We start from the raw sequence: 25,190 nt of genomic DNA, 5'->3' as shown, positions 1-25,190 counted from the left end.
CCAAATCCATCTCTATGTGGCTCACATATTGCCATTGAGCATTTGATTATTTTGTTCTAAAGGCAAGTTTTAAACACAAAAGGCCCAGGCTCTCTTTGACGTCTTGTAGCTTCCCTGACCAAACTTTTGCTTAACTTTTGTTCTTTATTCCAATAAATCCTTGGTTTATTTTAATCAGCTGTATCTTTACCCCTCTATATCCGACACTAAAAAATAAATGTATGATCCTTTTGCAAATGTTAACGTTTTAAATAATTTCAATATTGTTCAGTGTCTTTGATAGTTAATAGCTTATTTAATTTTGTTTGGAGCATAAATTAAATTAATATATTATGACGGGGTTAACCAAACAAATCTACAAATATGTAAATTCAGATCCATAATTCTGACTACAATAATAATTTATGATGAACCAAAATATATTTTACAGGAATAAAACAGTAGCCCAGGAGAAATTGTTACAAACCTTTTTTTTATTAACATGTTTTCATTTCATTTATTTGTGTTTAAAGTTAGTCAATGACTTTCATTTGTTTATTTAACATTAGTTAATGTGCAATTACGTTAAGTTTGTGTCACAGTTACAGGGGTTTCACAAAGATATTGGCACTTGGAACACGGAAAGAGAATGTGCATTATGGGAGTTGCACCGGAGCTACAGGGTTACAGAGACCAATGAGCAGGGGCGAAGACAGCCATTAATGTAAAGGCAGTATCTTGGTAAATATATATACCTCATGCTGTGATATCACAACAAACATTCTGATCTCCATGTGGACTTTATATACAATATACAGTATTTACCTATACATGTATATATGATATTTATATATGTACCATATAGTGAAAAAGTTTCCCCATGCCATGCCATACATTTTATTTAATGTAGGTTGTTTTCTCTTAACACACAGAGAGGAATGTGTGCACAAACTACAATTTGGTTAGTGTTTAGGCCACCTCTTGTTTCACCCCAAAAGCAAATGCGTTTACAAATTAGCAAGATTACATCTAACCAGGTCTGGTCTTGTTGGACATGATTATGGACTTAAGTTAATTGCTTAAGATCAGCCTTCTGAATTCACCTTGGCCATCAGTAAAGATATTTTCCAAAGGATTGTGAAACACTGCATACATCACTGGGCACAGGATGGGTTTTAATGGGTCAAGTTTTCATGAAAGGTTTTAAACCAAGTAGTAGAATGTATGTTGTAATATGTGGTAGTGACATGGGGCTTCTTGTTGAATAATCCTAGTTGGCACCATTTGTACATGCTGTGCATGGGTTGACTTCTTACAGAGGTGGGCCCTTTAGATGTTGAAAATAAAATGCATAGAAAAATAAAATACATAAACTGAAACAATGTCAACAATTCACATAAAGTAATTTACAGGCAACCAATCGTAAAAGCTCTTAATTGTATCATGGCAGTTGCTTTTAAGTGCAACATCGTCGACTAAATATCAACTATCTTGTGAGTAAGAGGCAAAGTAGTACTACTTTTTCCCTTACTTCAAATAAAGTAAAATATTACTTACGTTTTCTATTTTGTGTTGAATCTAGTTAACTTTTCTATTACACCACAACGTCAGTTTTCTTCTCTCATCTTTATAGGCCATTAGCAGAGGAAATATTTGTACATATTACTAAGTAAATAGAAAAAAATAATAGTAAAATGATGACAAACAAATGTTAAAAAAAATGCATCTCAGTCCGCTCAACACTGATAATGTCTCAACCAAGTAAGTCTTTTTTTTATTATTAATTTTAATAACCTGCCAAAATAATTCTGAACGGGACCTGGACCTTTTCATTACCCTGGTGTGCTACAGTACACAACATATATCATCAATTTCCCACGGACAAAGTTTCACACAATATTACACATTGCTAACTTGATGTTTCGTCATAACCCTTCAAATAATAAAATCAATATTACAAAAGAGGATATGCGGCACACGAATAACTATCACACGCACGTTGTGGCCCTCTGCATTTATTGCATTGGAAGTTTGTGCCGAGTGTCTTACAGAGCTAGGTTAGAACTCAACAAATACATGCACTCTAACACACACACACACACTAAACAGCAGGCAGAATAATAAAAATAAAATAAAATAAAACGTGTCTCTCTCCACACAGCTTCCCCAGCCTCGTCAGTAAATGGTGTGCGGACCGCATGTTCATCTAACTAAGGTGCAGGTTCTCCTCCTCACTAACTATACAAAATAAAGTAAAAGTGCACTGTCCAGTCGCGCTCGGCAGCAAGCTTCAACGGGATACGAAAACCCCCACCTCTTTGAGGACAAGGTGTTAAGCAGACACACAACACACAAACATACACACACAAACACAACATCCAAAACCCCAGCCCTTTAAGGACAAGGCGTTACATCATGGTGATGCAGACACACACACACACACACACACACGCACAAAACAACCAAATTTTTCCATTTTCCTTATATTGAGTGGTGGTGGGGGGAATGATCGCATAACTTCTTGACTTCACTCTATTCTTCTAGCATTTGTGTTGTAATTTAAATTACAAAGCACAATACCTTTTTCCAAAGAAAGTATTGTATAATTGGGAGTTGTATAGTTTCCTTTAATCAATAATTTATTACAACTTTGGGGATGGCAAAGTCAGCCAACCAGCCTAATACTGACATTTTTTATATGTATATATTTAAGAAACTATTGGTGTCAAATGCTTTAGCTAACTTAACAAAATAATACAGTAATTTAATTGTAGGTGAAAGATAACAGTCAAAACTCTCTCTCTCTCTCCCTCTCTAACAATTATGCCACATTGTTAATAAAAATATATCTTTGCTTTTCAACGACACCACTTTTAAAACCGAAAATTTAACACACGATTAAAATGCATCAGTTGAGATTTTAAACAATCCCCTCTCTTTCGGCGCACACACACACACAGTGTATGGCTTTGCACTAAATAAATAGATTGTATCTCCTTAAAATAGGACTAAACCAAAAATCTTCTTGGAAGGGGTCTACAATTACACTCTGCCTCATTTTTGTCTTTTACTCACGCACATACACAAGCACACTCTTCACCCCTCATATCGTTTCATTGCTTCAAACATGGCCAACTTTAAATGTGCAACACGTCAAACATTCATTGATTGATTTCTTCGGGTAAGATTTGAAAAGTAATAGCGATCAGGAAGAATATTTGGCGTTGTTTTTTTTTTTTTGTTATAAAATTAGAAAGGATAAAAGAAACTAGGGGAAAACCACAAGCAAGTTAATACTCTTTTTACCCACTGTTAGTTCTATCTATTATCCCTCCAACCATGTCCAACCGCAGGACAGAGGTACACGCGAGCACACGCTCATCCATCAAAGGAATGCTATTTATTTATATGCAGGAGTGTACAGATGATCGAGACGCGGGGTGACGTCGGCGTCCATCGGAGGAAGAGGCGAGTGGCCTAGGCTCCCAATCTCCTTTGCCCCTCGACGGACTGCATGTTTGATATCAGCGGGATCAGAATTTTGTATTATCTTCCTGTGGTATTTGGAGGACAAGACCGCCTGTTCTTGTCCCCAGATGCAGCGATGTTAGCACAGTCGGTTTTTGGCGGGAAAAGCCCAGTTGCGGAGGCCATGGAGGAGCAGTGGGTAAGGGAGGGGCCAGTAAGAGGAAAGAGCTAGCAAAATATGGTGGAATATTGCTTGATGTTGTCAAGCGTCCACGGGAAACTACGGAGGCAAAAACACTCAGAACAGCGCGCCCCCACCTTCCCCGCCCAAGCTCTGTAACGACGACTCCCCAGGGGAGCCCCCTGCCTCCACCCCCCCTCCTCCGCCGCCGCCAACCTCCAGTGGTACGGCGGGGTCAAAGGCGGCGTCGCCGCCCAGGTGGTCGTCCTCCATCTTGACGCCGTCGGCGAGGAAGGCAGAGTAGGCGTCGCTCTCGGCCATCAGCAGCTTGAGCTTGGGGATCCAGCTTTTCCTCACCACGCGGCGGGCGTTGGTGCACATGTCCGCCGCAATGGCGTTCATCTCGCTCTCCTTGAAGCTGGTGGCGAAGTTCTGGCAGTAATCTGGTGTCAGAGGAGGGCATGGTGGAAGAAGGAGGTAAACGACACATTTATCCAAGGCAACTTTTGTGAAACTCAGTCATTTTTGACTCCATGACTGAGATAAAAAGTAAATATAAAGTATTGTCCATGATTATGAAGTTTCTGTAAAGCAAAAATGTAGTATGTATTTTCCTCTGTGAAAAATATGTCATTTTTCTTTGAGCAGGAAGACTATAACATAGACCTATAGCTCTGAATGTGATTGGCCTTTAGATCCAACTAATTACTAAGGGTTAGGGTACTGTCTGCAATGCAGACATGCCTGTCCGGTCTGCCTATCACATTGCTGACAATGACTTCCAATAGTACACATCGCCATCTAGTGGTCAGTCACCAAAAGGAACTGCTCCTCAAACATTCATCAGTGGAAGACTGGATGGTTAATTCAAATTCAGCTTTCTAATGATTAGAAATAGGACCGTGCATAGTTCCCTCTTTTTGACCTCACTTCCATGACTGTAAGACTATTGCGCAATTTGTTTTAAGAAGGTCATGCTCCTTTGTGTCAACTGGACCAGTAGTTACACATCCAAAAGTCACTCGCTTGAATTAGTCATTAGGGGCCCCTCCCATTGGTCTCTAAAACCGTCTCTCTTTGCTCCACAGGAACAGTGGAGAGCCAGCTGTGTGTTAATATACACAAATACAAATGTGTTAATATTGATATTTTATTATTAAGCCTTAGGCTCAATCCCATTTCTACCCCTTCCCCTTACCCCTCCCCCTTGTTTTGAAGGGGTAAGGGGAAGGGGTAAGGGGTAGAAACGGGATTGGGCCTTACTCTTAGGACAGAGAAGTCAGGAGAGAGATACACCCTCCCATACTCACACTTAACTGCATGCAGGACTCTGTTGTCCAGCGGTTTGCGGCTTGGGTCATTGGTGGATGAACGGATGCCAGTTCCACAGCTGTTGGCCAGCGTGTTCCTGACCATGGCGGAAAACAAAATGATCAAGAGGAATCACAGAAGGTGGAGGACACATGTGAAATGAAAGCGTCTCACAGTGCATCCTATTCCTCTACAATTTAACTAGTTACCACGCATACGAGTACGTGTGTGAGCACGTGAAGGTCGGGGTCTCATCTAATGAAGACGCGTCCGTCCGCTGTTGTTGGTATGCGTGGGTCCCGTGTTTGTTTTGGTTCGCGTGTGTGTGAGCAATATGTGTGTGTGTGGGGTACAACGTGTATGTTCGTAGCTGTTTGGAGTTTTGCAGTCACCTGTCAAAGAAGGCGGCAAGCAGCCTCCGGAGAAGCACCTTGTGTCGGGTCCCCGCGCTCACGTGACAGTTCATCAGCTGGGCCCGCGATATGAACACAGAGGTGCCTGCCGGGGGTACAGACACAGAACCAGTTCACATCTCTCTCTCTCACACACACACACACACACACACACACACACACACACACACACACACACACACACACACACACACACACACACACACACACACACACACACACACACACACACACACACCTGAGACTAGCTCCAGCTTCTCAGCTGGGTCGCCCTCCTCATACAGCTTGGGGTGGCAGCGGTTCCCTATCTGAGCGATGAGTTCGGTGGGCAGACAGGTGAGGTCTCGGCCCCGCATCCGCCCTCGTGTCTCCGTGTGGTCCGGAAGGGCCTCCACCCGCTCGCCTGCAGCTGGAAGGGAAGCACAGGACAGTCGGTTAAGGTAAGGTCTCTAAAAGGTCTATCAGTAGGCTGGTTGCGTGAAGGTTTGGTCTTAAAAAGGTTAGGTCTTTAAAGGTAAAGTCTGGAATAATTCCCCAAAGGTTGTCTTTAACTGTTACATCTGTAAGGAGTCTGCAAAGGTGGAGTTTATAATGGTTACATCTCTAAAAAGTCTGTAAAGGTTCAGTCTTTCAAAGTAACATCTGTTAAAAGTCTGTCACGGTAGAATCTGCCTAGCGTACTATAAGGATGTGCTATAGCCACAGACAGCATGGCCACGGACAGAGTGTTCATCTGTTCTGTGGCGTCTGGGCCTTACCTGCAACGCCCACGTTCAGCATACTGTACATGGTGTACATGTTGCAGATCTGCCTGTACTGCTCTTCGGCGCTTTCGTCGGCCCCCTCCTCCTCCTCCTCCTCCTCGTGGTAGCTGACGGGGGAGTCGCTGGCGTAGGCGCTCACCGTGCCGGGGCTGGCGCCGTCCGTCAGGCCAAGCCCCGCCCCCACCGCCACGCAGCTCCCATTTGGCCCGACGCCACCGTTGCTGTTGTTGCCCATCCCACCGCCCGTCACCATGGACGCCAGCGCGCCTCCCACAGAGGGGCCCATTCCCATGGCGACGCCCAGACCGGCGGGGGGGCTCTGAATGGCGCTGCCCCGCATGGCCTCGTGCTGCGAGAAGCGAGCGGCCTTCCTCGACCCCCCGCCGCCGCCGCCGCCGCCGCCCCCCGAGCCCCCGTCTCGGCTGCTGCCCCCCTCCCACAGCCGCTTGGCCACCGGCGAGCACACCACCGAGTGGGCCGACGCCTCCGGCTGGCCCGACGCCTGCTCCGTCTTCACCCGGGAAAGGGGCGTGACGCAGTTGGCGGGGCGGCTCGTCTGCGTGACGGGGCTCTGGGGCTCCGAGGACGGGGCCTCCTCCGGTTGGAGGCCCTGGGAGTCACAGCTGGGGGACGACACCTTGGGAGAGGGAAAGAGCAGAACGTATGATAGTACCCACGAGGGATCGGGAGGCCTGTTCTACGACAGCACATGTTTTGGGCTGAGGATAGGGAACCGCACCTTGAACTCAGTAGCCGCAAATGACTCAAAAGACTAGATCCCATTTGTTTAATCTATTCATCACTAATGGTTTAATCTTTCGAACACTTTTTGTTTGCTTGTGTGATGCTACAATGATAGTGTCTGGCCATCTGGCACCTACGCCACTCCATTCTGCATGCCCGGGAAGGAGGGTTTGGGACCAGGGGGCGTGCCATACCTTAAGGAAGAACTCTGTGCCCTTTTCCATGATCTGCTGGATCTGGAGGAAGCCCGCCGTGTACATGAGCAAGAACTGGTCCCCCACGGTCATGCTGAGGCGGCCCGTGTAGCAGAAGGCCAGGATCTGCTGGAAACTCTGGGGCTGCACCGCAGGGGGCAACTCCACCACCAGGGGGCTCTGGACACCCTCATTATCTCCACCATCACTGCCGCCGCCGCCACCACCACCGCCACCACCGCCTCCGCCGCAACTGCTGCTGCTGCTGCTGAAAAGGTCCCGGAAATAAGAGCTGCTGGCTGCCAGCACAGCGCGATGGGCCTGGGGGACAAAGAAGAGGACGAGGTGAGAGAAGCTTGGCATTTTTGTTTTCATCAGCTTTGTGTGGATTCAAGGGATTTGGGGGTTGTGTTTTGCATTTATGGAGAGTGGGAGCTGACCAAAACAGAAGCTGACACTCTGATCTATTTTAAATGCTCAAAGAACAATATTTATATAGCGGGATAAATAAAAAAAAAGAATGCTGGATGATGTGCAGCGACGCTTGGGAATAAAACAGGGAATTCGGAACAGAAAATTTTTGTTCTGAAATTAATGTTGGCCTACCTTAAAGTTGTGGCCCTTGACGACCACGGAGACATCGCAGTAGAGACCCTGCAGCCTCTGCTCATTCAGACACTCAAGGATGTTGTTGCCGAAATTTGGGATTGCCATCTGAAGGGTCTGGGCCATGGTGTGTCTTCTAGGAGGAAGGAAGGAAGGAAAGGATAGAGGGTGATAGGAAGAAAGGATGGAAAGAAGAGAAGAGGGAGGGAGAGAGAGATGGAGTGTGTGAGAGAGGAGAGAAGGAAGGGAGGGATGAAGAAAGGCAAGAGGGCAGAAGGAAATGAGGCAGGGAAGAAAACAGACAGATATTAAGAAAATGCAAAGCAGCAGTATACAATAAAATTTGACCCACACAATGTAAATAGAAAAGCTAATAAATATCGTCCAGATGTTTTTATATTTGGAACTCTGAGACCATAGCCAATCAATGGTAGCTCTTCAAAAGCGGTAAAATGAAATGAAAGTCTGCTCCCCAAAGAACATTAAATTCTCTGTAGACCATAGCAATTCCTTGTATGAAAAAAGTTTTTGTATCCACTTCCAGGCTGGGTAAGTAGACATCACCGATGACATAGTGTGCACACACATGGTAAAAGCTTGCTTGGTCGCAATTTTCTATGGGCTATAAAAACCCTGTGTCCTTAGATAACTGGGCCATGTTCTTTTATTTCTATGAGCAAATGTGTGCCATCTAAACAAACAGCAGATACCATGTGCCCATTCAATACTGGGAACAGAACAAGCCGGTCTCGCTTCTCTTTTGTGGAACAGCTTCTAGTAGGACCTTAGATGAATGTTGTCCTTTTAAGCTAAAGTTACCAAATATTTTTTGTCGGTTTTACCCTGAGAATGCGGGGGCAATTTAAGGTTTCAAACCCATGTAATAACTGCTCTAGAAGCACAAAAGACAGTAGATGGGATTTAAAGGTAACACTGCAGAGCAAATGTTTCTTATTGCAATCGCTGTCATGTCATATCCCAGTCTTAATAAATTACAGATGCATTTAACATGGAAGCACACTCATCGTGGCTGTTCTAGATATAGAACAGGGAGAGTGACATACACTGTGAAAGTGGTACACATTACACTGTCACCATATTTTCTTACATTTCTGTTATTACATTCTTCTAGTTGAATAGGTTTGTGTGAACGGCTCATCCATGCATAAAGCAGGATGCTGCTCACACACTAAGAAAATATCTGTCCCTCTCTTTCGCTTTTAATGAAATGTAGCTTAAATTATGACATGGATACATTGTAATATGACCATATAGTTGGCTAATATGACAGTCTATTAGTTAGGATGTCTTGGGCTAAGCTCCAGGGCTTAGCATTCCTGAGAAATGTGCTAACCTGTTCATTAGTGGCATGCATCTTTAAAAAAAAGTCGAAGAGTCACTTTAGAAGAAAGCTACAGAAAGCTCAAATATGGATCTCTGGCAATACCAACAACAATTGACATTGTTAGCATCATGCCTCACCCTGTATTAAGCATACAAGCAACTGCAGTATGGCTAGCTGGAGTAAACCTAGCGTTAGCACTTAGCACCCCCCCATCATATCCAAAGCCTTTCAATTGGGAGATAGCCAAGTTTCCCAGTGAAGAGAAACACTCTTTGTCTCTTCTCAGGCTCCCCCCTCTCTCATACTAAAACACAGATGTATGCACACACAAACACCCACACTATGAAACAAACCCACAAAAGGCACACTGAGTCACACACACATTAAACAATACTGCTTGTTTACAGTTGAGCAAGTGAGTCACACTGCACACACACACACACACACACACACACACACACACACACACACACACACACACACACACACACACACACACACACACACACACACACACACATTTCAGAAGGAAAGTTCAATCAAGAGTTTGTGTGTTTCCTTCCTAAAGTATCGGTCAATAACTAAATTTCACCCTATGATCTCAGGCAAGCACAGAATCGATACCAAGAAGGAGAGTAGTAGGTCAACCATACTCTTAAACACTTAGTTCTGAGAGATGCTGTTGTATATTACTCCATATTTTTTAGAGAAGGCATAAAAATTTGATAAAAAATATTAGTGTGATAATTACTAATAGGAATATATTGTGGGCATTCCCTGGCTCTTAAATGCCAACGTATATCGTTTACTCCGACGCAGCCCGGGTACGCTTGAAGGGTTTCGCTTCATCAAGCAACTGGTAAAAAATAACTAGCCTAAAAAATAAACAGTAATAGAGACTCAGTCGCTTTTGAGCGAAAATAACCAACAACGGAATATATCGTTATCAACTACAAGCTGTGCCATAGACCGTTAGTCTGACACTGCATATTTCCCCACTGGGACCATCGTATCGTATTTAAAGTACGCAGAATCGTTTGACCGGATGGTCGAAAGATCAATGGGGAATAGATGAGTTTATACTGCTGCACCGGCAGTGACCGCTCCGCGGGCAGTCAGTATGCCCGCGCGGACTGCTCCACTGCTTGCACGGGCCAGGGGGCGACTAGGGGATGGCGACTGATTCCCGGTAGATGTCAAGGATTGATAAAGTAAAATGATAAGTCCGTCAGGACTGCCCAATTTTGTATACAACATGGTGTGTTTGATCTCCATCATACTTTTTCTCTCTACAAAATATGACTTCTCCAGTCGTCGGGGCCCGTACAGCGAGCTAGTTGCTATGCTAACATATAGTTAAATAATTTTGGGCTCTACGTCTAGCATTCTCGCACCCGCCCGACAGACACTGAAACACACCACACATACACACACTATTTCGAAACAATTCCGCAATGGAAGACCGAATTACAGTTAGATTTGATCAGCTGGGCTATCGGTGTCATCATGACATCCACTGTCTGTCCCCGAATATTAAAGTGTTGCACGAAATATATTTGGGATGGTGGTTGCGGGGACTCGTCCCCCATGCCAGTCTCCATTTTACGACATCAACAGGTCATCCTAGGACACACAGGCAGCCGAGGGCGAGCCAGACGGAACCAGTGCGGCACTGAGCGGGGGTTGGCTAGACACAGACAGTGCTCAATGTTGTTTAACCTCCATGAAAAGTAACCATCTGGCATTGACACGTTGATTGTTTATGACCCAGTCATTCGCATTTGTATTCTTTAGAATAAACATAAGTAAGGATCACGTTGCTTTAAAAAAAAAGTGCCAGTTTTATGGTCTGCTTAGAGAAGAGCCCAATCCGCTAGCTTTATGCAACCAAAATGCCGATCAAGGTGAACCTGCTTTTTGGAAGTTTTAACTATGCCAACCTAGACCCATGTTCCGAATGACATGGGCTAGCTAAAGACTAATACAAGTTATCTTCGCTCCCAACCAATCCGAATCGCCAGCGCTGACTCGAATCCCCGACACGGACGTTTTCCCCGAGCCAGCCAAATAAATCCGGAGATATCCTCAGACGAACCCGTCAGACACACACTCACCCACGGCGCCTGTTAGTCGATGCAGAGCGTTTTTACTGGACGGGGCACCGCTCCTTGTCTCCCCGCTTCTCCTCGCTCCTACTGACAGCCATTCATTCGAAGTTTGATTGCCGACAGCAGAGCTATCGAGGGCGGTACGGTGAAGGCGAAGGGGATTGCGGAACACAGAGTCACCGATCGCACACAACAGCAGAGGGAAAGGGCAGGCATGACGCGTTCGTCACTCAATCGCATGATCGCGTTGAGCGCAGCCTCGATTTTGGAAGACCTATCCCACGACGTAGACTGCGCATTGGCACAGCGACAGCAGCGAGAGAAACCGCCTCTCTCGCCTCGACTCCCCCTCCCCCCCAACCCCACACCCATGTGCGAGATGAGAAAGTAGGCCGTGTGTGTGAGAGAGAGAGAGAGAGAGAGAGAGAGAGAGAGAGAGAGAGAGAGAGAGAGAGAGAGAGAGAGAGAGAGAGAGAGAGAGAGAGAGAGAGAGAGAGAGAGAGAGAGAGAGAGAGAGAGAGAGAGAGAGAGAGAGAGAGAGAGAGAGAGAGAGAGAGAGAGAGAGAGAGAGAGAGAGAGGATCGGGTGGGATGTAAACTCAGTCAACTTAGATGAACTGCAAGTGGTGAATAGGCTTACAATGTAAGATTCTAATTGTTCCATATCAAATAGGCCTACTGCGTTTAATAACATCATACAACGTCATTTATAGGCCTATTTAATTTAGTCTACAGTAGGTATTCACATAGGCTAAATAAAACATTGGAATCTAATGCATTTATGAATAAATTACTTCAAAATAACCTGACCTCATGCTTCGTTTCATTATCCTGCTCAATGTGTGATGATATGTGATCTGCTTGTGTTGCTGTTTAAACCTGTGGGGTAATATGTGTGGGGTTACAAAAACATTATCAATAGGCCTATAATGTATTTTAATTACGGCATAATTCCAATGTTAACTGCGGCGGTCCTGGCCGGGATTCTGCACCCTGGATAGCCCTATTGGGACCCCAATTTGACTTACCGTATTTAAAACTTCGGCCATAATGAGTAACATTGACCTTTAAAGAGCCTATCGACCTACCCAAAAATGTCTTTGAGGGTGCCATGATGGTTACTTTTTTCCACCCATGAAAAAGTGAAAACATGTGGGTTGGCAGCCAGTGACGATGTTGCGCATAAGCAAACAATCATGCAAAAATAAATACATATGCGTATATTTGTGCATGCATGTCTATGTGCATTCGCTATGTTTGTATTTATGAATGTATGCGTATGTATGCACCTATGCACGAATAACCGACAACCAGAACCCCATGCACGTCTCTCTCTTCGACCCAAGGCCTCAAGTTAAATGTCATTAGATTGGAACCACCAAAAATAAAAGTTGAATGGAAATGTGGCGAGGAGTGAGGGGATGAGAAGAGAGCGAAAAGGAAAATCTTTCAAGTTGAGTGAATGGCCTATGCGTGTATACCACTACTGCCAATAGCATCCCGCGTCCTGTTCAGGTTCAGCTCAACTCTGTACGTTTCAATTTAAAGATGCGATTCATTCACACATGGTCCAAGCAGCCTGGACTCAACCATCGGGAGTGATTCTGCAATAGCAAACCTGCATGGCTGAAAAAAGAAAAGACCCCGACTCAGTGACTCAGCATCATTCTGCACAGTCCTATTCCAGACTCATTTTGAGTGGGGCTTTGCACCATACTGTCTAAATGTATTATATATAAATATATATTTATATAAATAAAATTAATAATTCAAAATACATTCTATAGTCAAACTGAAGTAAGGATGAGAGCTGGGAATGGGCGGGGTTCGGCAGCCATCCTCATGCCATCCGCAGCTGCCAGTCCCCTGGCACCCACACTGGCATCGGCTGTGTCTGCGTCCCAACAACAGCATCACTGAGATGGGCGGGCTTCCACTGACCTGACCAATCAGGGAGTATGCAGCGCTAGATCACACCCACAGGCAGCCAATGTAAATGATGCATGCTTTCAGTTGCATCCCTTCCAAATATAAATTCCTTCAAAGCCACAAGGTACACAAATGCACACTCAAACACGCAGTTCACACTCGTATAAGTGCTGGGGTGGCAGGGAGAAGCAAACATACACTCAAACGGCCCAAACAGAAACTCCACAAGTTTACATTCCAAGTCCACGTTTTAATTAGTTATTTGCTCTAAATGTGGCAATTTTTGTTGTAAAGAGGGCTGGCAGTGACCAATGTATACAATCTTGCTAGCCAATTCCTTTTCTAGGTTCTTTGGACATGGAAACATCTGCAAGACAGACAGTTTTATTACATAACGTATTTCAAGCGATAACGAAACATTTACATTTGACGAGATCCACAATGGTGTCTGTACGGCCTCTTGTGGACAATGGTGGCAGAAAAGCAGGTCTGCATCCTATAGCTGTCAAGACTAATAAATACAAATACCAAACAAAAGATTTTAATAATAAGGTCCTCAGAAAAGAGAAGGCCTAAATGCTTTTTTGTGTGTTTGTTATGCAAACCTCAAGGATGTAGGCCTACTGATATTTCTTCCGTGTTTAAATACACCGGGTGTATGAGTTGGTTATCGTATTTCTGTCCGTCTGTCTGCATGGATATATCAGAAAGACAGACAAAATATTTGTCATGTGTCATACAACGTATATGACACTCACAATAACAAATATATGTTGTATTAAATTAGAACCTGATATTAATGTTTCTTAATATTGACCTTGTGTTATACTGCACGTTTGACAAACAATCATAAATAAATGAATAAACGCTTTCTGTTAATCAACATTCACCAAAGCCTCTTTTTCGACAACATATCGAGGTCAGAGTATAATGCTCTTCCCCACTAGGTGTCAGTATTTACCAGCTTCAGCCATTATAGTTTACGTGTCAAAACCGTCCGTCTGTCTCTCTACCCCTCTACCCCTCTCCCCCTCCCCCCCCCCCTCTCTCTCTCTCTCTCTCTCTCTCTCTCTCTCTCTCTCTCTCTCTCTCTCTCTCTCTCTCTCTCTCTCCTCTCTCTCTCTCTCTCTCTCTCTCTCTCTCTCTCTCTCTCCTCTCTCTCTCCTCTCTCTCTCTCTCTCTCTCTCTCTCTCTCTCTCTCTCTCTCTCTCTCTCTCTCTCTCTCTCTCTCTCTCTCTCTCTCTCTCTCTCTCTCTCTCTCTCTCTCTCTCTCTCTCTCTCTCTCTCTCTCTCTCTCTCTCTCTCTCTCTCTCTCTCTCTCTCTCTCTCTCTCTCTCTCTCTCTGCGCCGCTTGTAAAGGCAAACAGAATTTTTCCAGACCATAAAAACAGAATGTTAAAGATGCCCCTTTTTGTTATTTACCTAGCTGTTGGCCTCATCAATTCCATCATATGTTAGATAATATGCAGACTGACAGAAACAAATCTGATCTGTAAAATAACTACATTCCAAAAATATAAAGGCCTATATGCCTCTTTTTTAAATTTGATTTCCAAGGTGCGTTATCAGCGGCTGCAAACCAAAATGCACCTGGGTGCATTTGGATAGACCTACACGTCAATCAGAGAAACTAAACCAAAAATCAAACTAATAATGCATGCTACGTATATGAAATGTGCTATATGAACTTCCCTTGCTTAGCCAACTGTTACTGCAACTGCCATACTGCTGCTGCTGAAACGGACACTGGGTAATAATGTAGAAATATTAATCTCTAATTAATATTTATTTCAACATACATTGTGAACATTCTCAACATGATTTTTAGGCACAAAAGTCATACCCTGCATTCATATTCAAATAATAAAACACGACTCACGTCATCAAACTATTGCACATTTGCATTCTTCTGCTTCTACAATGATAATAATAATTAATAAAAACGTGACGTTGTGTTATCATTGCTCAATACTAAGAAATAAATTGAAGAAAAGGCAAAGGTACAAGACTTTGTACATTATTTTGTGAACGAGTGAAGGAACTATAAACCATTGCAACCACCATCCCATAAACCATTGCCCACCTTTTTGCAATGGTTACAACACAAATGTTTAGCGCACTTCTTGCATCTTAAAACTTTTCTCCTTATTATATTCTTTATATTGTTAATATAAGTTGTGTCATATATTATGTGTGTGTGTGTGTGTGTATGTATAGTGTTTCATATACTGTTCCTGACTGCAATCAGCTCGCGCGTCCATCAATGCCAGTTCTACCAGTTCCCAATGAGTGGGGTTGAAAGTGTGGATTTTAATGCATGTGAATTCAGTCTCGTATCTTTCTCATATATTCTGTATCAAAATATTTATTCATCATGTAAAGTTCAATCACACTGTTGCCCTTACAATGCTCTAATAGAGCACAACAGTATGTTTACATGCAATGCCTAATCCAATTAAAGCCATTGTTCAACTATGCTCCTCAATTGGACTACTGCCATTGTCTGATTTTACATGGCGGTGAGAAAGAAGATTCATTGGCCGAAGCATGTCATACTCTGGTACGATAGGTGGCGCTGTACCCATTTCAACTACTGGTTATAGAGTCACTGGCTGACCTCTTTACATCACCAGCAACAACAAACTCAGGCGGCATTCAAGAAAGATGCGGAGAACCACCTCCGGCAGGAGGCTGCATTATACGGCAAAAATACCTTTCTCCTCTGTAGAGAGTTTGTATGGGTTGGTATGAGTCAAGCACTGGTAAACATATGCGTGCAACTTAAATCAAACAAATAAGGTTATCTGAATACCTCTTACTTTACTTTAACATTGAAGCCACTTCATAGCCTACTCATCACCTTGAGTGTTTAAAGGGATACTTCACCCATTTAGAACCGGCGTTCTATCATTATAAAATCGCTATTGTAATATAAATAAATATATAAATAAATATCAGTCTAAACCAGTCTCCCCTTGGCCCATTTTTTCTCATCTAATTTTCTCCCGAAATGACGTCAAATGATGCGTTTGACGTCATTTCGGGAGAAACCTCTTGTCCCGCTAGAAGGGCCGAGGACTACAACACACTTTTGGTGGAAAATTTTTCAACCAATAAGGAATGAGAGGGGGCGGGAGGTCGCGTACTGAGGGGGAATGAGCGGGACGGGAGACCGACAGGTGGGCGGGGCAGCGAGCGCAATGCACTGTGGTAGTTGGAGGTTTTCTTACTTTGAGCCAGAGAGACCATGAAAACACTCTTTCTGCCTTTTTTCAGGCTAGGATGAACCGATTTCAATTTTTTTTTTCACATTTATAATGCATTGAATTATTTAATTCATAAAACCTTCATATTCCCACCGGTGAAGTATCTCTTTAAGTACATCAAATTTAACAATATAACTATATGTATGACATAACAAAATATTATTTTTTGTTTTTTGACAATATATATGACATAATATAACAAGATGATTTTTTTTTTTTTTTCACATGTGTTTGGGATTTGGTCTGTGGATGCGACCTGAGTGTGTGGTGTATTGTGTGTCTGTATTCTCAATGGGTGAGTGTGCTGTAGACTTGGGCTGGGGAGAGGATGGGTGTTGTGGTTGCACAGTGGCTCTGCAACAGGAATTATGTGGCGGCGATTTCTCCTATAAGTCTTCCCATCTGCTTGAACTATGTAGGACCGTACTCATCTCCTTCACTGTTCCAAGTCTGTCGTAGCCATTCGCTGCCTGCATGCGGACCACTTGTCCGTCTGCAAGCGGCTGTAGTTGGTGACTCGACTAGTCATAGCAGCGCTTCAGGGTGAGCCTTTTGTTGAGCAGCTGGGCGGTGACTTGCTTGACATTCCCATGGTAGGCTCCAGCAGTTAAGAGCTCACTGGAATGTCTTCACCAGTTTGGCGCGACATAAGACGCTCGGCAGGAGAGCCTAATGTTGGGTCACAGGGAATGCTGCTGTGATTCAGGGTATTGAGAAACACATCAGGTCCATCCCTGTGCGATTTCTCCATGAGTTGCTTGGCAATGTGAACTGCTCCTTCCGCGAGTCTGTTTGACTGGGGATAATCTGGGCTGCTTGTGGGTGAAATCCCTTTGCTTAGCAAAATATTTGAGTTCTTACTTGTGTATTGCTAGCATTGTCCGTGATGAGCAAGTGAGGTGTACCATATACCGAAAAGTGCCTTTTCAATTTGGATATGACGGCTGATGAGGTCAAACCTCGGAGCAGGTCGGCTTCGAACCAGCCGGAATACGAATCCACAAGAACTTAATAATGTTTGCCATGCCAATCAAGAATGTCTGCAGCCACTGTGGACCGTGGCAGATCTGGAACAGGGTGGAGTTGGAGGGGCTCCTTCCGCTGATGCGACTTTGTGCTATTGCACACTGCACATGAGCAATTCTTCTGTAATGTTCTTAGACATCGTAGGCCAAAAGATTACACCTCTAGCTCTGCGCTTGGTTGCTTAAAGGTTGGGTATGGAATTCTCTTTTTTGGCCATTTTTGCAAAATTACTTGAAATCCTTATCATAACCCACTTACAGCCACTGAGTAAGAAGTACTGACATGAAAATTAAACAAGTCAATCATCTGTGGAACGGGCAGGGCTCGAAAAACTCTAGCCAATGATTTCCAGAACCACCGAGTGGCATTGGACAGTAAGTATGTCAATCAAACGGTCGTACTGCACTCCCCCTCCCCCCGCGCGTGACCCCTTCGTGCACGTACTCAAAGCTCGTGACCCAGAGCAAGCTCCTGTTTGTTGTTATCCTGCGGTAGCTACTGGAGCTAACTAATGGCTCGCTCTCGCGCATCTGTGTTCGCGCTCGTGCATGATTGCGCATCCATGTACTTGGAATGGGTGGAGTCAGAGTCAGCGTTGAAGGAGAGGGGGTAGGACTAGTGATGGCAGTGTGACGCTGAAGCTTCGGTACGTGCTTCAAACCCTGATCTACAACTCCCAAGAAGCACTGCTTCGAAGCTTGCTTCAGAGTAAAAAAAGTCACGTGACATGTGACGTCCGAAGCAGCAACTGGTTCGTTGCCTGAATGAATCACTCGACTGGTCCGCGGCTCGGTGGAGAAGCTTTGAGCAAAAAAAAGAAACCGACTCAATCCATAAGGCAGCCTACCTCAATACAAATCTTTGAGTGTCTAACCCCATCCCATATAATCACCCCCTAGAGTTACTCAAGCACACCCAACCAACCTTGCCCGAAGCCAGCTGGTGAATGAAAAAAAAAACACAATCGATGCTACAATCGTTTACGTGAGTTGTGCATACTAAGTTATGTAATAGAACATCGTAAGGTATCGATTAGAGTAGGCTAGGGGATAACACACTGACTGTGGAGTGGATCGAATGGGTTCGAATCCCCTTCACGGGGGGAAAGTTTTTATATGCTGTTTCAATTATATCCTAGCCTACATCAGTTAGCCTATCTGGACTAGGGATCGACCGATACAGATTTTTTAGGGCCGATACGATACCGATATTTTTTCATCAGCCTTAGCCGATACGCCGATACACCGATACCGATATTTAGAGCCGATACTGCTTTTGCTCCCTCAATCATAAAAATTACACTGATAACAAATGTTACAAGTCTCAATTAAAAAAAAGGAACATTTATTGAACTTCAATATAAAAAACAATATTTAACAAATAGTTAAAACAGGTGAGGTAGAACAAGTAAGAACAAGTAGATGAACAATATTTAACAAATATTAAAAACAGGTGAGGTAAAACAAGTAAAAAAAAAAAAAAAAAGGCGAAAAAATATCGGCGAAAATCTGCCGCATATCGGCCGATACCGATACACGTAAAAAACGCGAATATCGCCCGACCGATATATCGGTCGATCCCTAGTGTGGACGGGGCCTTAATCAAAATCTATATCATGAAAATGAATGTTATTTTTACATCCGGAACCACAGTGTTGTGCTCTATAGAGCCACCGGCTGACCTCTTTACGTCACCAGCAACAACAAACTCAGGCGGGATTCGAGAAAGATGTTTTCAGTAGACAGCTATCAGTTTGGCCGAGGCGCAATGATTGAATAAAGATCACACACGTAGTAAGAAGAAAACTACTACTTTACAACTTCGTTGATGACCAACATTTAGAAAAACATGTACAATTAAGTCAGCCTTTGGTGAACGGATTGAAATCGAAGCGGCCGGGGATACACTTATGGTGTGAACCAGATGCCGAACCAGATGAAATCTCTGAACTTTCTTGCGGCATTTCATGGAGGAACACCCCCTTTTGGTCGGTCCAACTCGGGATTCTGAAAGTAACGAGTTCAGTGAAGCAGGTCTTACGACTCTTTACGGGCTGTGCCCGTAAAGATTTTATTTTTTTATTATTTGAACCACGTTGGTCATATTTATGTTGATTTTTAAATGCTCTTACACATTTGATTACATTGCTACTTTATTCCGATCACCAATTTATGCAATGCACAGTCTTGCTGTGCGTGCAATACAATGTTAAGTCGTGTTTTTGGTTTTTGTTTTAGGTTTGCTAAAGAGGCTAATGTAGCTAAGAATAACAACGACTAGCCAATGACAAACGGGGATGCTATAAGTGCTGCAAGCCAGGAAATTACTTCACGTTCTCGCTAGAGCAGGTCGGGCGTACCGGTGTACCATACAAACTAGGGGTGTGACGATTAGGGCCCGACCGATTCATCGGCCTGCCGATTTAATCGGCCGATTATAGGCTTTTTGAAAATAATCAACATCTGGCAAAAAGACGCAGATTACAACCGATTTTTATTTTATTTTTTTTAAAATGTTATTGCGCTTAGTATCCTGCAGATTGCGCTCTTACTCGCCTTGCTAACTAACAACTTTACCTGGAGTAAAAAAGAGGGGATTGAATTTTACTGTACAACATGAAAGCACGCTCGCTCAGGCAGCTGCGCGCTCACCTCACCAATGTACACAAGACGCGTTGTTTGAGCATGTTGTGCCTGTTTTTCTTTAGGTCCCAGGCCATGTTAATTTGTTATACTGTAGACTCTAACGGTGAGACCATACTGCTCAGCACGCACGTTAGTCACTGCTCACGAGCGCAGCACATTGGGAGTTAGTTATTTATTTTACATTTTACATTACACTAATTTTTGACTGTAAATGTATTCTAAATCACTCAAAGGTTCTGCATTCAATTCACATATTCGTCAAAAGTGTTTAAAGTATATTTAAGGTATCAAAAACTACGTTTTATAGGCTTTTTTTTGTTTTGTTTTCAATCGGCCGATTAAATCGTAATCGTAATTTTTCTCTGAAAATAATCGGCATCGGCACTCAAAAATCAATATCGGTCAGGCCCTAGTGACGATACACTCAGCTCACGAGACGAGACACGATATTGGGTTCACGAGAACGAGACGAGACGAGATTTTAAGAAAACTACAATGACAAAATATATGACTGGAACAACAGACTTTTATTTAACCGATTCTATATTATATTATAGCTCTTTGCATGCATGAAATTGAAACTTGGTGCTACTTTTTTTCAAGAGCAAACAATATAATGTGCAAAACCAAATCAAAGTTCTACTCCGTCAATACAGAGTGCAAATAGTGCAAGCAGAGTCTGACCAAGTATGTCACTGATAACTTGGTGCAACTACACAGCCATGTTCTTTTTTAAAAAACATAAGCATGTCCACATTCGCTGGCAGCAGTTGGGATCTTTGCGCATTGACTGTCTCCTGCTGTTGAAAAGATGCGCTCACTTGGAACGGAGGTAGCAGGGACAGAAAGGCACGCTTTGGCAAGGTGAGACAGCAAAGGATATTGGGAGGAGTGTTCTTGCCACCACTTCAGAGGGCAGCCACTGAGAAGGATAGAGGCCTCTTTTCTGTAGTTTTCAACTTCCCTCTCAGCCTGTTTTGAACTGTTGGACTCCTCTGGCTCAGTAGAGAAAGAGTTCCCTAACAGGTCCTCAAGTGCTGTCTTTTTGGGAGCAGGTTCTGTCACTTCTGGGCTCATCATCTCTCACAGCCTCCTCTCTAACGTGTGTAGGACAGTGAGCTCCACCTGCTGCCCCTTCTTCCCTCTCAGCTGTGATCTTTAAACAGAAGTAACACTGGTGTACTGATGCTCTCATGTTTCTAACACACGCACACACACACTTCATCACCCAGGCTCTGGAACTCCCTCCCCCCACACATAAAACAGTCAGACACCATTACAACCTTCAAGTCACAAATCAAAACTCACCTGTTCAAACTCGCACACAACGTCTAACTGATCACTGTTTTGATTGTTTGTTTGTTTTGTTTTGTTTTATTTATTTTTTATTTATTATGTTTATTTATTTATTTTTTTCGTTTTTTAAACGATTTATGATGACTATATGCTCTGTAAGGTGACCTTGGGTGTCTTGAAAGGCGCCTCTAAATTGAATGTATTATTATTATTATTATCAATCTCTTAAAAATATTTAGCTGACAAACATACACAATACAATTTAAACTGATATAATTGTTTTTGCAGCAACTGTTTTGCCTTGTTCTGTACCCTCTGGAAGACGGCCTCACACTGGTCATGGTCTAGCTGAGGTAGAGTCCGGAACCTTGGGTCCAGTACCGTGCACTCCAGCAGATAGTTGAAGGCATCCCCACTATCTGTTTGCAATATTCGTGAGGATTGCAGTCTTTGTGTTGGCCACGGTGGTGGAATCTCCATCATTTGGTGTCATGTTCTGATCAATCATGCTCTTCAGTGGCACAATGAGACACGGTGGGACTCTTCTCCTCACACAACACTGTGGTGGCTGTCTTCAAAGGATGCAGCAGCTTCACAAGGTCTTCAGCATCTCTGACATCGCAGCTGTCAAGTGTATCAATGCTTCAGGCGTTTTGTCTTATCTTTTGGCTGGTGGGAGCTGCTGATATGGCAGCTTGCTGCTCAAGGTAACGAGCCAGCATATCCAACGTGCTGTTCCATCGCGTCTTAACGTCCATGATTAACTTGTGTGATGGCAATTGTAGCTGTTTCTGCTTGGACATTAACACCGCGGTAGCCGTTGAACTCCGATCAAAAAAAGCAGCCACACGTCTCACCCGCCCGAGCTAACGAGCGACGCGGGGAACACCGAGGCCAGCTTGGGTTGCAAGATTTATAGTGTGAGCAAAACACTTAAGGCCCATTCACACCCTACGGTAAATACGGATACGGACAGTTTCGTCCGGTCCCGGAGGTGTTTCGTCCGTAAATGGGTCCGTCGCCTCTGAGCTTACGAATCTGGAGTGCTCCGGGAGAACCGGAGCAATACCACCGGAAATCGAGGCGGCAGTATAGGGTCAAAAGTCCAACCATTCGCGAATATAAACCAAACAAAGAAGAGAGAACGGGACATTTAAAAATGGCTCAAAATTTGGAGGAGAGGATCTGCGAGTGAGGGGGTATACCCACCTGTTTGATTGTACCGTGTCGGGGCATCGCGACAAACAAAAATGTATTAACAGCTGGGAGGAAATAGCGCTTGCCGTTGAACTGCCCGTGAAAAATTTTCAGAAAAAATGGAATCTTGCCAGGGACAGATTTGTCCGAGCACATAACAAGGGTAAGAAGAGTGGGGATGCTGCTGGGGGCCCAGAACATCCTATCTTGACACAATTGGCGTGGCTGAAGGTGCACATCAGACAACGAAACACCTCGTCCAACTTTGATGCAAGCATCTTTTGTCTGCTTTGTAAATTTATTAATGTTGTTGAGTTGTTTGCTGTCGTTTCTACCTATTTACCGGGTCTATTGAAACACTTTTAATCAAACATACTTTACAAATAAACTGTACAAGAATGAAAGCCAATCCTCTTTCACTAGCAACCTACATCTGTCCTCTGTCAAATACAGTTGGATCCACAATCCTTGCCATCTCACCAATGAAAATATTTTATAAACAAAGAATGTTGTGTTGGAGTTTAGAGTTAATGATATTTTTTGTACTTCTATAGACTCAAGATCAAGCTGAGGAGGAGGCGGCGGAGGAGGCGGCGGCGGCGGGCAGTTCACAGCCTGGATCCTCTTCAGCACCACCATCACCTCCACCACCAACTGATGTGGGAAGCCTCCCCCCTTCTCAGAGCTCTCACCCTGGAGCCACGAAGAGGAGGAGGAGAACTACAGAGGTGGCTCCGGATCCGGTCGATGCAGCACTGCTGGAAACACTGCAGGAGTGGCGGCGTGAGGAACGGGAGAGTAAAAATGTGTTCAGCAGTTTTACGGGCTACCTGAACACCGTTCTTCAGGAACTTCCAGCCACAGATGGCAAAAAGCTAATGAAGGAGATCCAGCAGCTAATGCTGACTTATTTATAGGGGCGTACATAAGTTATGTTCTGTTCCACATATTATTATTTTTGATTATTCTATTATTCAACGGTTATTTAAAATGTTAAGTGCCTTTGACACTGTTGCACATTTAATTGTTATTTATTATTTGTTATGTTCTAAATGTTCTATCTATATTGAAGACCCCTGAATTGTATTGTTTTTGTACTGTTATTTAAGTTAAGTGCCTTTGACACTGTTGCACTTTAGTGCTAAAAATAGATAAATTAGCACTCTAATAACATTTGTTTGTTATTTATGTACGGTTATGCCCAGAGATTGTATATACAATGTATGGTTTAAAGAACAAATTTTATTCAAACAAAAAACAGCGTGCCACGTCTGACATGCCTGTCCTGCCAGTCAATCCTGCCTTGCTCTGTGTGGAAGTACTCTTTGAAGAGTTCTCTGACAGCCATGCCATCCTGGGTGGCTCTTGCGGTTGTGATGCGTCGGGTGCGAATAAGGTTGGTGTCTCCCTGGACCACCTGTCGCCATTCTCCAGGTGCACCATCCCCGTCCACCATTCATCGTCTAGCTCTCATCGGCAAAACTAAAGAAAAAAACTCGCCATTGATGTGTGGGTTCTCATTGAGTGGTCTCACATGCCACCGCCGCTTACACTTTTTGCGCCTTTGTCTGCGATTTCGGATGAGACAAAGTAACATTTTGAGACTGATAGATTTTGAGATTGTCGATGCCGGTATTTATAGACTGGACAGGGCCCTTTAGAGGATTTATTGTGCAACATCCATAACAACGCTGAAACCAGACGGAGGTATGAAGGGTAGCTCCGGGGGCAACGTTTGGGGCGACGGACGAATTTCGTCCGGATCCGGAGGTATGGATCGGCCTTTAATGTGCGGCTTCAATCCCGCCTCGCGCACGGCCACGTCCATATTACGTGCATTGTCAGTAACAATAGCGATGCCGTGGTTGGGTTTTTTAAGCTCCCAGTCAGTAACAGCTGCCTGTAAAACCTCAGCTATGTTTGCCCCTGTGTGGGACTCGAATAGGGGCCTAGTCTGTAGTACAACACTTTCCATTTTCCAGTCATTGTTGATTGTGGGGGCTGTAATTGTGATGTTGCTTTGCGTACCTCTCGTTGTCCAACCGTCTGTTATGGCGATGCTTTCTGCGTCTTTCAGTATCTGTACAACCTTGCTCTTGGACTCTCCATAGAGGTTCGGGATCACTGTGTGGGTAAAATGCGCTCGTGATGGGATGGTGAACTTCGGTTCCAGCGTGTGGAGGAGTCGCCGAAATCCTTGATTTTCTACCACAGAAAATGGCCTCATAGCTGCTGCGATGAAAACACCTATGTCTCTTGTTATTGTTGTGGCTCTGGCGCTTGACTGTGGAAGTTGAGGTCCGAATCCGTGTGTCAGCGTTGTCTGGCTTGTTCTTCACAGGTGCAGTTGTTGATTTGAGTACCGAGCTGTGGTGGTGCTGTATATGTCTCTGCATCGTGCTCGTATTAGCCGCGGTGTACGGCATTATTCTCATACAATGCTTGCATATTGTCCGTGTCTTATCAGTCACTCTACTGCCATTTATCATTTACCGCCGGGTACCCAAAATGCTGCCAAACGAATGATTTAAAATTGGCAGGGGCATCTTCGACGGTAATACAGGTATTTTCCGACGTCATTCTGGCTGTCTATGGCTGATTCGCGGCTTCCCCTGCTTCCCCTCTTCTTCTTTTCCTTCTCCTTCTTTAGGTTCTGGCAGGCTAGACGTAGCAAAGGCGCATTACTGCCCCCACAAGCCACAAATAGAAGTTTGGATAG

The 25,190-nt window shown here is 44.0% G+C and overlaps 1 protein-coding gene across 2 annotated transcripts; it reads right to left on the bottom strand.

Moving 5' to 3' along the window:
* Positions 1–1,133: 1,133 nt before the first annotated feature.
* LOC115533110 (nucleus accumbens-associated protein 1) lies at positions 1,134–11,436 on the bottom strand. Of its 2 annotated transcripts, none has more exons than XM_030343381.1 (8): positions 11,120–11,436; positions 7,661–7,793; positions 7,055–7,375; positions 6,111–6,753; positions 5,591–5,761; positions 5,332–5,437; positions 4,939–5,036; positions 1,134–4,071 (listed from the first exon to the last, which is right to left on the bottom strand). In XM_030343381.1, the coding sequence occupies exons 2-8, from the start codon at positions 7,784–7,786 to the stop codon at positions 3,746–3,748; spliced, it is 1,791 nt and encodes a 596-aa protein (XP_030199241.1). In that variant the 5' UTR covers positions 7,787–7,793; positions 11,120–11,436; the 3' UTR covers positions 1,134–3,745. The 2 variants fall into 2 exon arrangements, with proteins under 2 accessions (XP_030199241.1, XP_030199231.1); XM_030343371.1 differs by having other exon boundaries at positions 7,661–7,796; positions 11,120–11,433.
* Positions 11,437–25,190: the final 13,754 nt, after the last annotated feature.

Source organism: Gadus morhua, chromosome 2 (genome assembly GCF_902167405.1).
Source record: "Gadus morhua chromosome 2, gadMor3.0, whole genome shotgun sequence".
NCBI classification, from domain to species: Eukaryota; Metazoa; Chordata; class Actinopteri; order Gadiformes; family Gadidae; genus Gadus; species Gadus morhua.
This window is presented reverse-complemented; position numbering and strand designations above follow the sequence as displayed.